The 15,001-nt window shown below is 39.5% G+C and overlaps 1 protein-coding gene across 1 annotated transcript in view; it reads right to left on the bottom strand.

The window, feature by feature from the left end:
• Positions 1-3,593: 3,593 nt before the first annotated feature.
• nfat5b (nuclear factor of activated T cells 5b) overlaps positions 3,594-15,001 on the bottom strand; it is a 36,030-nt gene continuing 24,622 nt past the window's right edge. The window contains exons 5-13 of the mRNA XM_069657603.1: positions 14,312-14,502; positions 13,850-14,022; positions 12,016-12,150; positions 11,872-11,924; positions 11,161-11,293; positions 10,804-10,878; positions 10,565-10,668; positions 8,544-10,335; positions 3,594-8,153 (exon numbers count right to left, since the gene is read on the bottom strand). Of these exons, the coding sequence (XP_069513704.1) occupies positions 7,918-8,153; positions 8,544-10,335; positions 10,565-10,668; positions 10,804-10,878; positions 11,161-11,293; positions 11,872-11,924; positions 12,016-12,150; positions 13,850-14,022; positions 14,312-14,502 (2,892 nt within the window). The 3' untranslated portion in view covers positions 3,594-7,917. The remainder of the gene's footprint in view (positions 8,154-8,543; positions 10,336-10,564; positions 10,669-10,803; positions 10,879-11,160; positions 11,294-11,871; positions 11,925-12,015; positions 12,151-13,849; positions 14,023-14,311; positions 14,503-15,001) is intronic.

Below are 15,001 nucleotides of genomic sequence, written 5' to 3'. Positions count from 1 at the left end.
AGTAGTTAAAGCAACATTAATACATGATCACACTTGTAAAAGCAAAATGAAAGTAAAAGAATGTCACTTGGTGGGTGGACCCTTGAAGCTGCAGTTTCCAGTATAGCCATTTATTGTGCGTTCCATTAAAGCATGCATGCGGATATAGCAGAAAGGAGAACCATGCAAAAACCAACCCAGAATTGTATAAGTTTGTTCCATTTTAAGTGCTTTTAAAATTGCTCTCCACACCTTCAAAAATGAATTTTCAAGTCAATCCCTGTATCTTCAGAAATTAGTCTACAATCAATTCCTTTCCAGTGTGCGTCATAAGACGGATCACAACAACACATTGGTAGCTTTAATTATTTATATTGTGCCTGAAATGTTTTCCCTTCCATATAATTCTAGTTATTGTTTGTCCCATGGTGTAACTTGATTTCAAATAACTGTAATTGGGAAGGTTAACAACCAATATTAAGAGGATGTATTTTTGAAAAAAATGTGTATCCTCATCCCACAGCCAACTAGTACTCTTGTGCAGTAGATGACATTTAAACATGAAATAACAGCTCAGAGACGTAACTTTTGAAGTATATGTTTAATACAGATAGCAGCAAGTTTACAGAAATATAATTGCAAGAGAATACAAACATCCCAACAAAAGCCTAATATATAGAAAGAATTTTCCCCCAGAGGGTGATTATTTGACAGTTGTTCAAATGGTTAGAAAAGCAAAGGCAAAATTTCCCTCTTCTAACTTCCAGAAGCAAAAATAGTACTTATTTATACAGTCTATGATTGTACTGTACAACCCACTGGTTTCCGGTACACAAATAAGAATAAAAGTTGATCAAAGATCGCGTACAGCAGTTCTTGAGTACAACATCAAAGGTAAAACCTGCAACATAGATCAACAACCTGCAACATAGATCAACAACGAGTAGTTAAAGCAACATTAATACATGATCACACTTGTAAAAGCAAAATGAAAGTAAAAGAATGTCACTCGGTGGGTGGACCCTTGAATTTATGGTGCTTTCCATTAAAAAATGAAACTACAGCATGCATGCGGATATAGCAGAAAGGAGAACCGTGCAGCCTAATGTTCGTCCTGATGATGGCACTAGAGGAGAGGTACTACAAAACGCTGTTCATTCGCCCTGGAGCATAACTCGTTCAAGTAAAGTTTAAGTCTTGGCAAGTAGTACATAATGTATCATATTTTTACATATTGTTCTCTGGGACAAGAATTTAAAAAACCAACCCAGAATTGAATCAGTTTGTTCCATTTTAAGTGCTTTTGCTCTCCACACCTTCAAAAATGAATTTTCAAGTCAATCCCTGTATCTTCAGAAATTAGTCTACAATCAATTCCTTTCCAGTGTGCGTCATAAGACGGATCACAACAACACATTGGTAGCTTTAATTATTTATATTGTGCCTGAAATGTTTTCCCTTCCATATAATTCTAGTTATTGTTTGTCCCATGGTGTAAATTGATTTCAAATAACTGTAATTGGGAAGGTTAACAACCAATATTAAGAGGATGTATTTTTGAAAAAAATGTGTATCCTCATCCCACAGCCAAGTAGTACTCTTGTGCAGTAGATGACATTTAAACATGAAATAACAGCTCAGAGACGTAACTTTTGAAGTATATGTTTAATACAGATAGCAGCAAGTTTACAGAAATATAATTGCAAGAGAATATAAACATCCCAACAAAAGCCTAATATATAGAAAGAATTTTCCCCCAGAGGGTGATTATTTGACAGTTGTTCAAATGGTTAGAAAAGCAAAGGCAAAATTTCCCTCTTCTAACTTCCAGAAGCAAAAATAGTACTTATTTATACAGTCTATGATTGTACTGTACAACCCACTGGTTTCCGGTACACAAATAAGAATAAAAGTTGATCAAAGATCGCGTACAGCAGTTCTTGAGTACAACATCAAAGGTAAAACCTGCAACATAGATCAACAACGAGTAGTTAAAGCAACATTAATACATGATCACACTTGTAAAAGCAAAATGAAAGTAAAAGAATGTCACTTGGTGGGTGGACCCTTGAAGCTGCAGTTTCCAGTATAGCCATTTATTGTGCGTTCCATTAAAGCATGCATGCGGATATAGCAGAAAGGAGAACCATGCAAAAACCAACCCAGAATTGTATAAGTTTGTTCCATTTTAAGTGCTTTTAAAATTGCTCTCCACACCTTCAAAAATGAATTTTCAAGTCAATCCCTGTATCTTCAGAAATTAGTCTACAATCAATTCCTTTCCAGTGTGCGTCATAAGACGGATCACAACAACACATTGGTAGCTTTAATTATTTATATTGTGCCTGAAATGTTTTCCCTTCCATATAATTCTAGTTATTGTTTGTCCCATGGTGTAAATTGATTTCAAATAACTGTAATTGGGAAGGTTAACAACCAATATTAAGAGGATGTATTTTTGAAAAAAATGTGTATCCTCATCCCACAGCCAACTAGTACTCTTGTGCAGTAGATGACATTTAAACATGAAATAACAGCTCAGAGACGTAACTTTTGAAGTATATGTTTAATACAGATAGCAGCAAGTTTACAGAAATATAATTGCAAGAGAATATAAACATCCCAACAAAAGCCTAATATATAGAAAGAATTTTCCCCCAGAGGGTGATTATTTGACAGTTGTTCAAATGGTTAGAAAAGCAAAGGCAAAATTTCCCTCTTCTAACTTCCAGAAGCAAAAATAGTACTTATTTATACAGTCTATGATTGTACTGTACAACCCACTGGTTTCCGGTACACAAATAAGAATAAAAGTTGATCAAAGATCGCGTACAGCAGTTCTTGAGTACAACATCAAAGGTAAAACCTGCAACATAGATCAACAACGAGTAGTTAAAGCAACATTAATACATGATCACACTTGTAAAAGCAAAATGAAAGTAAAAGAATGTCACTCGGTGGGTGGACCCTTGAATTTATGGTGCTTTCCATTAAAAAATGAAACTACAGCATGCATGCGGATATAGCAGAAAGGAGAACCGTGCAGCCTAATGTTCGTCCTGATGATGGCACTAGAGGAGAGGTACTACAAAACGCTGTTCATTCGCCCTGGAGCATAACTCGTTCAAGTAAAGTTTAAGTCTTGGCAAGTAGTACGTAATGTATCATATTTTTACATATTGTTCTCTGGGACAAGAATTTAAAAAACCAAGCCAGAATTGAATCAGTTTGTTCCATTTTAAGTGCTTTTGCTCTCCACACCTTCAAAAATGAATTTTCAAGTCAATCCCTGTATCTTCAGAAATTAGTCTACAATCAATTCCTTTCCAGTGTGCGTCATAAGACGGATCACAACAACACATTGGTAGCTTTAATTATTTATATCGTACCTGAAATGTTTTCCCTTCCATATAATTCTAGTTATTGTTTGTCCCATGGTGTAAATTGATTTCAAATAACTGTAATTGGGAAGGTTAACAACCAATATTAAGAGGATGTATTTTTGAAAAAAATGTGTATCCTCATCCCACAGCCAAGTAGTACTCTTGTGCAGTAGATGACATTTAAACATGAAATAACAGCTCAGAGACGTAACTTTTGAAGTATATGTTTAATACAGATAGCAGCAAGTTTACAGAAATATAATTGCAAGAGAATACAAACATCCCAACAAAAGCCTAATATATAGAAAGAATTTTCCCCCAGAGGGTGATTATTTGACAGTTGTTCAAATGGTTAGAAAAGCAAAGGCAAAATTTCCCTCTTCTAACTTCCAGAAGCAAAAATAGTTTGTTTATTAGAAGAGTGGGTCACTTAATGTTAACCTGAAGGGTCTTTAATGATGTTACAGAAGTGTGAAGAAAGCAAAGATTTTTGGAAAATAATTACAACAGATCAAGAAAACCATTATATTGAGTATTGATGTTTTGTAGGAAATCTTTCCTAAATAACAGGACTAAACACGTCTAGTATGCCTGACACTTTTACTGGTCTGAATAAGAACAACACAAAGTCCTGGTAACGCAGAGGCCCTGAGAGAAGTCAGAAAGATAGGGAACCACTGCAGCAGTGTACAGAAAGCCTGGATTCAAAGAAGAGGAAATAAGAAGACCATTGTCTCATCCCCAAAAAAAAACATGTTTGAGAAAGTTGTTGAGAGGATTTAGATTTTAAAAAAATCAACTTCAGGCGACACTTAAAGCATCAGAAAATATTTCAACAAGTATCGACATAAATAATAGAAAGAACATCTACTTTGGTTTCTACTTTAGAGAGGCTATTTAGAAAAATATATATTCAAAACTAACACATCTACATTTACAGTATATTAGCTGCATAGCAGTTTCAGAGAACATTTGCCTGCATCTACGTTGTACAACATAAATGCAATGGATACTTCAGTACAAACAACTTAGACGTATGACAGGAATTGCACACAACACATTACCAACCACAACCACATTTACCTGGTCACTGTTGTCGAGCATTTAAAGTACACTTATGGCTTAAAACTAATTAATGAGGACTTCTCATCACTGCGGGGCATTTAACAGGCAACAATGGTAAAACATCATCTGTTGTGCTACTACTACAACCCCTCAAGGCACATGTACGATATCTATTAGTGTATAAAGTGACGTTTAAGGGAACATTTGGGAGAATTAATTTGTTGACATTTAGTCAACTGTTTACTTTAATAGAAAACCACGACTTGTTCTGTTACAGGAATCAGACAGAGTTTAGAGGCTGTTGCATCTTAAAGAAATATAACTTTTTTTATCAACAAAGACCAAAGACTATCGACTGAATAATGAGTCACATTTCTAACCCATTTACATTGTAAATACACACATGAGGAAACTGTAATTTCAAAAAAGTAATTACCTCCCCAGTATGTGTATAAAAGAACATTATGCATCTAAGCGAGACATTTACAGCCATGCTGTATAATCACATTCAGTACTATGTTCATAGTAAAAACACTGAAATTGTTGGTCCTGTTTGAAGGGTTTTTGAATCATGACAGTAAAAGTAGTTTGGTGCCATTCTGCCATGTTGTTAGACATTGGTCAAAAAAGACTACATGTTCCGATTATAAGCCTTGAACAAGCACATTATATGTACATTAAGGTGTGTATTACTACACTGTAACCTTCCAGAAATCAGGAATGCGTTCATGTTACAACATGTTGTTCCTAACATACAAAGCACTTTACTATCATAAGTAAAGATGCTGCCAGTTACAGTATCAGCATGTGTGAGGGCCAAATCACATTGAATAGTTAGAAAATCAAGGGAAACAGTTTTGAAAAGAACCAAGACACAAATAAGGTACTATACTGAAAAAAACAAAACAAAGATTGTCTGAACTTTGTAAAACAAATTAAATCATAAATACCGGAAATCTTAGTTCTTCTTTTTCACAAGTTGAAGAAAGCCAATCACAGATAGCTCTTTTCTCCAAAGTCAGGTTTCCTTCAGGAGTAGGGTCCCTTTAAAAACCACTCAAACTGCTCGAACCGACACACTGTAGTTCCACAAATCACATTAAAGTTTACACAATCTCCATCATAAAACAGCTGTTTCTCATTTGATTCAAAAGTATATAAAATGTAACGGTGTTGATGTGTTTCTAACAAACTGTACAAAGATGCATAAAACTGAGCCAATCCTGTCATCATCAGAGACCAGCCCCTTGTTCATGCACACACTTACAGTGAAACCAAACACATTTTTAAAACAACACAACAAACAAACAGAAAGACAGAAAAAAGTGACATCATGCCTAATAAGGGAATCTGTATCTTAAGAAGACTAATAATAGTCGATGCTTTTAATTTGCAAGTTAGAAAAAAAGAAGAGGAAAAGCCATAAAACTGGCCTGTCATCAGGATTTATACAAAGCAAACTCAAGTCAAACTTTGGTCCTGAGGCCATTGGCCAACTACAGACGAAGACAATAAGTCTTAAGAACTTGTACGTTTACAAGACATGTAAAATGAGCTCTGTTCCTGCATGTTAATACCTTAACTTGGATGAGATGTAGCCAACAAACTCCTGCCTCTCCTCAACATTCACTAAAACCCATCACATTAATAAAACGGTTAAAAAAAGGCTCGTTTCTAGCTTGTTTAAGAATACTATCCCAGTTCATGCGTGCCTGACGCAGAATGATGACATCACAATGACACTAAAACTAACCCCTATGACACAAATAACAAACTATATTACATCCTACTCTCTCAACTGTAGACGCATGTACTTAAATAAGAGTTATACGTCAACTGTTATCACATTATGTCATGTGTCCAGTTGTCTATGCTGGTTTTCAGGAATAAATAATGTCTCATGTTTAGGGAATGAATACTTGCAAGATAGTTGGCTGAGCTACACTGTTATATTACAGCAGACAGAGACCAGAGAACATTTTGAAGAGTCTGTTCGACTGCACAAACGTTGCTATGCTAACACAGGACAGTAATGATTTCTGATCCATGTAAGAAATGTATCTTCTTCACTGTAAACATTAAGGGGAATAAGACCCACCTCTTGTGGGACTGTACTGTACCCTCAATGAGTGAAGTGGTCATACAGAACAGCATCGTAAAGTGCTGAATACAAACGTAAAAAAGGCCAATATTTCTTTATATTCCTCCCACCACATTCATGTCTTTGTAATACATTAAAAAGAGACTCTGTTCTACAAAAAAGCAAACTGACACAGTTTGGGTTTCAAAGAATAGAGACTAAATGTTAGCCTGAACATGTTTGCTTACCTATATCACAAAGTGCTATCTGTACACTGTGGTGGAGATGTGTGTGCTGTATTATTGAATATGTTTCACAGCTAGAGGCGAACATCTGCACCGCGCAGCTGTTGGCAGAGCTACAAATATTCTTAAGGTAATACTGTACTAAACAGGTCTAGGCAAGAGCAGACCAAATTTAGCCTATTGTGAGAGCAACTAAATGCCACTTTACTACTTATTTATGCACATTCAGAGCAGTTTTTCTCTATTCCATATCATGAATGAAAGCCTGAGTCACCTTGTTGGCTCTCCGATACAGCTAGAGTACATTTATTTATAATATCAGGTGCAAGAACGTTGAATAATAAGCACCTATAAAGGATAGACACTTGTTTGTGACTACATATCAAACCTTTGTATCATTACCTGCCGTTCTAACTCTCATTCCTCTGACTCCACTCGACCTCTCTAACCTTCTTTCAGCACACTCCCTTCACTGTTGGGTCACGTGAGAATAACTTCAGTGCACGTCAACAGTGACTACCTTCTACATCTTCAACCCAACATACCATATTCTGTCCAATTGTCCCTGCTAAACCACACACTCTACTCTCTATGCAACAAAAAAAATACACAAGTATTAAAGGGAACACTATTCATGGAAACCGCTGAACACTTTGGAGAACACGTCAGGAAACACCACAAGAACCAAAAGATGCTGCCGATAACACAACTGATAAACTATCTACAGATGCACACAGAACTTCACAAGTTACATGAACAACAAGGCCACTTAGTTATTGTATGCCTGGATCATATTTTGCTATGTTTTCACAACAGGGAGACAATCATGGGGCTGCCCCACTGAGCCGAGAAATTTAGAACCAAATTCCCAGTTCAATGTCTGGATATGAATTAGTCGATTCATTTCAGTCTGGAGAGTCATCATGAGAACTTTTCAGGGGGGAAGAGACCGGCTCATCAAGGCCAGAAACATTTCACAATGTTTGCTCATATGTTCTAATAAATAGTGTGTTTGTATGGCAGAAAAAACTTCATGATGCAGGCCGAGTTCTAAAATCTTTAGAAATTAACTGATAGTATTTTGACTATTTTGTCTACATTTTACAATTCTTCCATGTACTATCAGAAGAAAATAAAAGACCAATCCGTGAACCTGCAATCAAGGTTAGTATGAGCGAGTTACGTTGGTGCCAGACCCCTGCAAGCTGACCAGCAGGTCGTCGATCTTCTCCATGTTCTGGGACGACATGCTGTTCTGCACGGACCCGGACTGTGACAGGGACTGACTGAGCAGAGACTGAATGTGAGCTTCGCTCTCTCTTTGGTTCTGACCGGACTGGCTGATAGCAATGATCTGATCCGACAGCGTGTTTCCAGGAGCGTTCATCAGCTGGCCACACTCTGCATGAAAGAGGGAAAGAGAGGGGCAAGTTAAAAGACCTCACATAAATAAACCGTTAGTTACCAGTGATGTCATGGTGGAAATGTGTTTTTAAGCTTTAAGCTTAATGTTTCACATTTCTTTTTGATTTTCATATGAAGAGATGCTTTCATGTAGCGCATTTGGTAAACATTTTAGTAAAGTTAGTTCAAGAATATGACTTAATTACAATACGTTTTCTATGCTTTATGTGGTGTAAGAGACTCTTTCCCATTTGTTTGTCCTTAACAAAAGCTCTAATTTTCTCAGTCAGTTTTTCGAGAGGTCTCATATAACTCTTGCCATCTAAATTTGTTGACTTGAATGTTTAATATGTTTGAATGTGTGCACCTGTGTAATCGAGTCCTCACCGTTCTGAATCCCAAAAAGGAAGAGGCCAGGTTGTTGCGGCTGGCTGGGCTGATTGATGTTTCCACTGACAGCCGTCTGAAACAGAGTCCCTGGCTGTTGAACAGGGGAAGAGGTGGTTGTCTGGAGGTTTGCCACGCCGTTCTGTGAGGCAAACATGGCCGACTGTGCGAGCTCCTGAGCAGCTAGCCCCCCTTGGAGAGAGGCCATGTTAGTCTGAGGCATAAAGAGGCCCACAGGCTGCTCCTGCCGGCTGTTTGAGCTGCTGCCCAGCTGCATCGGCTGCTGCTCCTGAAACATGACTTGCTGACGAGGATCTGCAGGGTTCCCTAAGCTCATGGGTTCAGCACGATCCTGCTGGTTTACTGTCACCATGCTGGCTTGGGAAAAGAGCAGAGAGGGGTTTTGGGGCTCTTGGGAAACAAGACTGCTGGTAGTCAGCGGGGGCATCTGGCCTTGGCTGCTGAAGAGGAGGCTGGAGGCCTGGTCTGGAGTGGACATGCGGTTGTTGCAGAACAGCAGTCCAGCCTGCTGTTGCTGCTGCTGGCCTGGACTGAGCGTGTTCGCAGATGGATGTTGGGAGATGTTCTGAAAGAGGGAGGCCTGCTGGGCCGGCTGTGTGTGTGGAGGAGGCTGGGCGGCCTGCTGCTGCTCCATGGGACCTCTCTGCTGGATGGGGGAGAGCTGGGTCTGAGGCTGAAATACTGATTGTGGTTCTGGAGGAGCAGGAGTTTGCAGAGCGCTGAGGAAGGCCAATTGCTGCTGCTGCTGTTGTTGTTGCTGTTGAGCGCTACTGCTCTGAGGGAGGAAAAGTCCAGGGGTTGATGGCTGCTGGTCTGGAGACTGCAGGACTGTCATGGTGTTTTGGAAAAGAGCAGCCTGGACCTGCTCCTGAGAGGCTTTCTGAAACAACCCCCCCTGTGGATCCTGTGTTTCGGCCAAAGAAGCAGGATTGTGGAACATGGGTGGTGAAGGGTGTGGGGGCGTCTGCTGGAGGAAGTTGGTCTGAATAGAGAGCAGGTCACTCGCCTGCTGAAAAAGAGCTGCTTGCTGCTGTTGCTGTTGTTGTTGTTGCTGTTGTTGCTGCTGCTGCTGCTGGGCCTGTTGGAAGAGAGTCCCCTGGTTTGGCACCACTCCCTGTGGCGACCCTTGCTGCTCTGTGTTCTTGCCCTGAGAGGCATCCTGAAACATGCCACACTGCATCTGAATCTGTGACTGAAACAGCTGCTGCATGTTCTCTAAAACGTGCTGTTGCTGCTGCTGCTGAAGCTGTTGCTGCTGAATTTGTTGCTGCTGTTGCTGCTGAATTTGCTGTTTTTGAATCTGTTGTTGGTGCTGGATGTGCTGCTGCTGCTGTTTGGCTATTGAGTCGTCAGGCTGAAGTGGTAAGTTACAGTACCCTTTAGCTTTCAGTTGCCTGACTGCCTCCTCCAGCTGGGCCACTTCATCAGTGGGGTACAGAGGCAGTTGCTGCTGCGGAGGTGCCGGCTCTCCGCACAGCCTCCCTACAGCTCCAGGGCCGCTGCCGGGCCTCTCCTGCCCGAGGCCCTCTCTGGGCTCCAGAAGGAACTGCTGTGAGCTCTGCTGGAGCAGGGAGTCAGCAGGCACTGAAAAGGTGGCAGCAATGTCCTGCTTCTGGATAGTGCTTAAGGGCTCTGTGTTGGTAAAAACAGGAGCCTGGCCTTTGTCAGGGTCACCTGCTGGCTGAGAGAGGCTGCTTGAGTATGGTCTGTTCTTATTTAGATGGCCTGCAGTCATATCTGGGTTCTGCTGCGCTGCACACAGGTCACCAGTCTGCAGAAAACAACATGATAAAGGATTTAAAAAGGTGCTTTATTTTGCTTTTATGTTTTGTACTTTCTTTATTATTAAAACTGTCCACATTAAACACTTCTCTTAAAGATAAGTAAACACATTCTGAGCTTACATGAATTTAACACATTTATATGATGTTAAATATCAGATTACTTCAATTCAAAAGTTATAAATGAGAGCTTTGTCAAGTCACAGATCAATATATCACCTTAAAAACACCAGACGACTGGAGGTTGCTGGTGACCTCCATCGGAGTGACATCCTCTCTCTTCACCATAGGCAACATCGAAGGCAACAAGGCGCCATCTAGAACTGTAGGAGACCAAGGAATATGTCAGGTTTTACTCTTACAATGTTTTATTTTGCTTTGTGTTCAGCTAATCAAAAAGTGCTCATATAGCCAATACAGTCATTGCCATATTGGATGGTTTACAAGAGAAAACAAACCTTTAATTTGTTCATCAAATGAGCAAGTCTTCACTGGAGATGGAGTCTCTTTCTTCACAGGAACATCATTTTTAGCTGCAAGGAAAAACAACAGATTTTTGATACCAAAAACAACTTTAAAATGCTGATAATGCTCTTGAAAGTAAGCTAATGAATGCTAATACTTGCTCTGTTCCTACTGAACAGTAGGTGGTGCTGTTCTCAAAGTTAGAAACTGAGTGAGCCGGTAAATCAAAAAAGGACTTTATAAATAATCTACTACAGTATCTAACAAGCTATCAGGTGATTGTAAAAACAGACATATGAGGAGGCACTATGTGTGATTTAGAATATTAACTGAGAGTGAGTGTAACAAACCTGAATCTGGAGTGTAGGTAAAAGGCTGAACGTCATGCGACCTCCCAGCATTTGTCACCACAAAGATTCCCACACACACTGAAGAGGAGATGGCTTGGTTCTGGTACGGAGGAACCTTCACTATCAGGTGATTCTTTGAGACATTACATAAAAAAATGTCAGCAAAAAATAAAGAATAAGAAGAAAACAGTGAATAAATATACAATCATCAAATATACACTGTAGATTTTTTGACCACTAGAGACACTGATGAGCTATAACTGGATTAGCTGGAAGCCACTCTGACTGTATCTTGTTCTCTAACAGCAAACCATTAGCTGTGACTGCAGAAGTCTGTAATGTAAATGTTCATTTACATCAAATCGATTGTTCACATAAAAACTCCACAGTGCACCTTTAACAAATGACTAAATGGCATCCAAAGAGTTAAACACAAGAGCCTTTTCTATTAGCTGCAGATTCATCGATTGTTTCCAAGGACAAAGGTTTAAATCAGACTGTTGAGACACACTCAGTTCAGCCTTTGAGACTGAGTGTAATTAGGTCAGAACACAATGAGACTACTCAAACCTTTGAACCAGCAGCCGTTTAAGATGATTATATCTAAATCCCCATACAAATCTGAACCGGCTGCTTCTATCTACTCAGCTCATTAGTAATTGGCATTCATCATTTGGTACAGAAATAAGACAAGAACAATCACATGTGTACCTGGTGAAACAGCTCCATGTCAATCTCTGCCTCCGCCTTCCACGAGCTCTCATCTGTACCAGATGAGAAGATCAAGCACGTTAACTTTGATGAAACATGCATGAGAACCAAATATGTTCAATGAACCAATATGTAGAGCATTACCTGAAACATTCTCTTGAAATATGACTTTCGTGTCTTTCAGGAAGTTTTTGCCGATGATGAAAACTTCTTCTCCTCCCCTCACTGAACAGCTGTGTAGTGACTTCTTCAGGATTTCAGGCACTCCTGCAGGCTGAGCTGTAAACAGAGCAGATATATACAGTTTAATATGATTGATAAGGCTCATTTTCACTCATGAATTTATTTCCACACACATTTGATGTGGCTATGAATAAAAGCATTATGTGTCCTACTATGATAAGAATCTGTGCACTGCTATTTACAGGCAATGGGGTCCTTTTGTTGTGTTATTATTTCTAAGTTTTTTTTAAAGATTATGTTTTTGGCTTTTTGCCTTTATTTATAGAACAACTGAAGAGAGACGGGAAGTGTGGGGAGTAGAGAGTGGGGGATGACATGCACCAAATGGTTGGCCTGCCTGCTCTACCTAGCTAAACTCATGCCCCATCCAACATATATTTAACTCTCTTTTTAATACACAAAACAAACACGGACATATATATTCACAGATTAAGAATAACAACGATCAATTCCTTTGAGCAGAAAAAAGCCAGAGAATTATAACACATAGGAGATGTTCTTGGGTCCTGAAATATACAAGGCAATATTTTATTTTTTTCCTCAACATCATTTTTAAAACATGCAGTTTTAAAGTGATTTTATCTTTAACGAACAAAAAATAATACCACTATTGCAGCCAAAGACAATTACTTAACCAGGCTCAATTTGGAACTAATTTTTATCAACAAATTGGACACTAAAATTAACAAGAGTTTTTTGTTTTTTTTTATTTACCAAGTTTAAGTGAAGACATTTTCAAAAACTATTTAAACTACACAATTACTTATTATCAAATCACATTTCATACCTCATCAGTCATCAGCAGCAGTACAGTCCACTGTTGCAACATCTGTAGTTTTTCTACAGTTTCAACCCCTGTTGTAGTTTATATTTCTACACTGTCTCCTACCAAACATTTTATAACCTGTATATTAAGACTTTGTAACACTTTTCATTATCATCTATGGCGAATAAGAAGCTAGGGCAACTGAATTTGATGATGTTAAAGACTTTTTAAGACGTGCAGATAACCAGCACGGAGAAGGAGAAGACAAGTATTCGTCCCTCTAAGATGTTCTATGTTTCAGACAGGCCTCTGAAAAAGGACTTCGAGCAACCTGAAACAAAACACACCCCTTTGCCTCTCACACATTTCACAAAGCTCCTTCTCTGCTCTGCACGCCCACGCTGCTGCCAGTGGGGGATTACTATTTTTTTGTTTTGTGGAAAGATATTTCCCTGGATTGCATGCTGGCTGTGTAAACAACAGAAGTCCACACACCTCTATTGTTTCGTCCTTTCCTTCTCTTTCTCCCATGTCTCTCTCAAAGCATTTCTGCCAAATCCACTTACTCAGAGACTTTCTTATGGCCCTAAGCGTCTTTCCTGTTTATGAAACCAACCACACCCTCATACTGTACGCATTATCAAATAACACTTGAATCTGAAAGGATCTTTACTCATTGTCTCCAAATGCGGACATCAAAAGACGAGAGTCCTCTGACCTCAGGCTATATTAAACTTACAAACAGGACTCTCCTGTTAAAGAGAAGAAAATAGCTGAGTTTATAATGGGAATCTGGGAACTATGTAGGTCAACCTTTATTGACACTGGTTTAAACAGGGAAATAATACACAAGAATCCAATCTTTGTATCTGCATATATCTACAATCTAATATAATTTTTTTTTTAATGGCTGGACCAAAACAACAATTCATACGAGGTTTTACGGACAACATGAGGAGGCGGACTTACTGCACAGGATCGGAGATGAGGGAGTCTGTAGTGTGAGCACTGAACCATCAGGACGGGGAATGTTGACCCGAAACACCAGCCGAGCGCGTGTGCTCTTCTTCTTTGACCCGGCCACACCGATGCGAGCCTCGACATCAGCATTACGGAGCTTCAAGATCCCCACACAGTCCACCCTGCATGGAGAGACAATGATAGCTTGGAAAAACCTGCAGTTTAAACAACAAACTTCACAGTGTTTGCTAAACTAGCAGCTCTTCACAACACTAAATACCTCAGCATCTCATTACCACAACTGATTTCCCCGAGGGGATCAATCTACCCCACAGCTCGCATGGGTCTTTATCTATGCAATCCTGTTATACAGCAACTGGTTTAAATTATCTGTGAAGTACCAGGAGCATTTTTGTGATTTATAGACATATACATTCATAATAAAATTAAAATTTCATAAAAAGTACTCACGCTAGTGTCATCATAGTGCTAGGATCGAGGGACACCTCGATAACAGTTGTGCCATCGATGTCCACCTCTTTGCAGGCCGTGGTGTTTCGGCCGGTGACCCTGCAGGCCTGATAAAATCCATGAGGCTTCACACGTCCGGCATCGTTGCCCACAAACACCTGCAACACTACCGGCTCATTCACACCTTCCAGCTGTGGGAGAGGAAAAAAAGACAAGCAATATTTGAATTATAGAAAAAAAAGTTTATGGCCTTTTTGTGTAAGTAAGAATATGTGGTTCAGACTGCATAGAATTTAATCTCGGCAGCCATTGAAAAGCTAACATGTGCTAGATATCTTCTACCTTGTGTTTCTGACTTCTATGCCCAAGTTCTTCATCTGGGTCCACCTGCCCTTCAAGAGCGCTGACATTACAAAGAAACCAATTACTGATTCAGCACAACTCACCCTCCTTTGTGCCTAGATTCGACTTCAGAACCCTCCTGGACTTAAATCAATCTCTTTGATCGGGCTCCCAACTCGCTCCCTTCAGCTGTCCAGTGTACAAACAAGGTTGTGAGACCATGAACACCAGCAAATCTGACTTAAAGACTTTGCATAGTGGAGTCTCCGTGTTTAATTTTACAGATGATCTCAAAAACATTTAGTTCATCGATGGTCTATTGTGTAGAATATTTTGGACAGACTGCAT

The sequence above is a fragment of the Semicossyphus pulcher genome, unplaced genomic scaffold, assembly GCF_022749685.1.
Source record: "Semicossyphus pulcher isolate SPU_LCO1_2020_fin unplaced genomic scaffold, fSemPul1.0.p SCAF_1, whole genome shotgun sequence".
Classification (NCBI taxonomy): domain Eukaryota; kingdom Metazoa; phylum Chordata; class Actinopteri; order Labriformes; family Labridae; genus Semicossyphus; species Semicossyphus pulcher.
The sequence above is the reverse complement of the archived record's forward strand: the minus strand, read 5'-3'. Positions and strand labels throughout refer to the sequence as shown.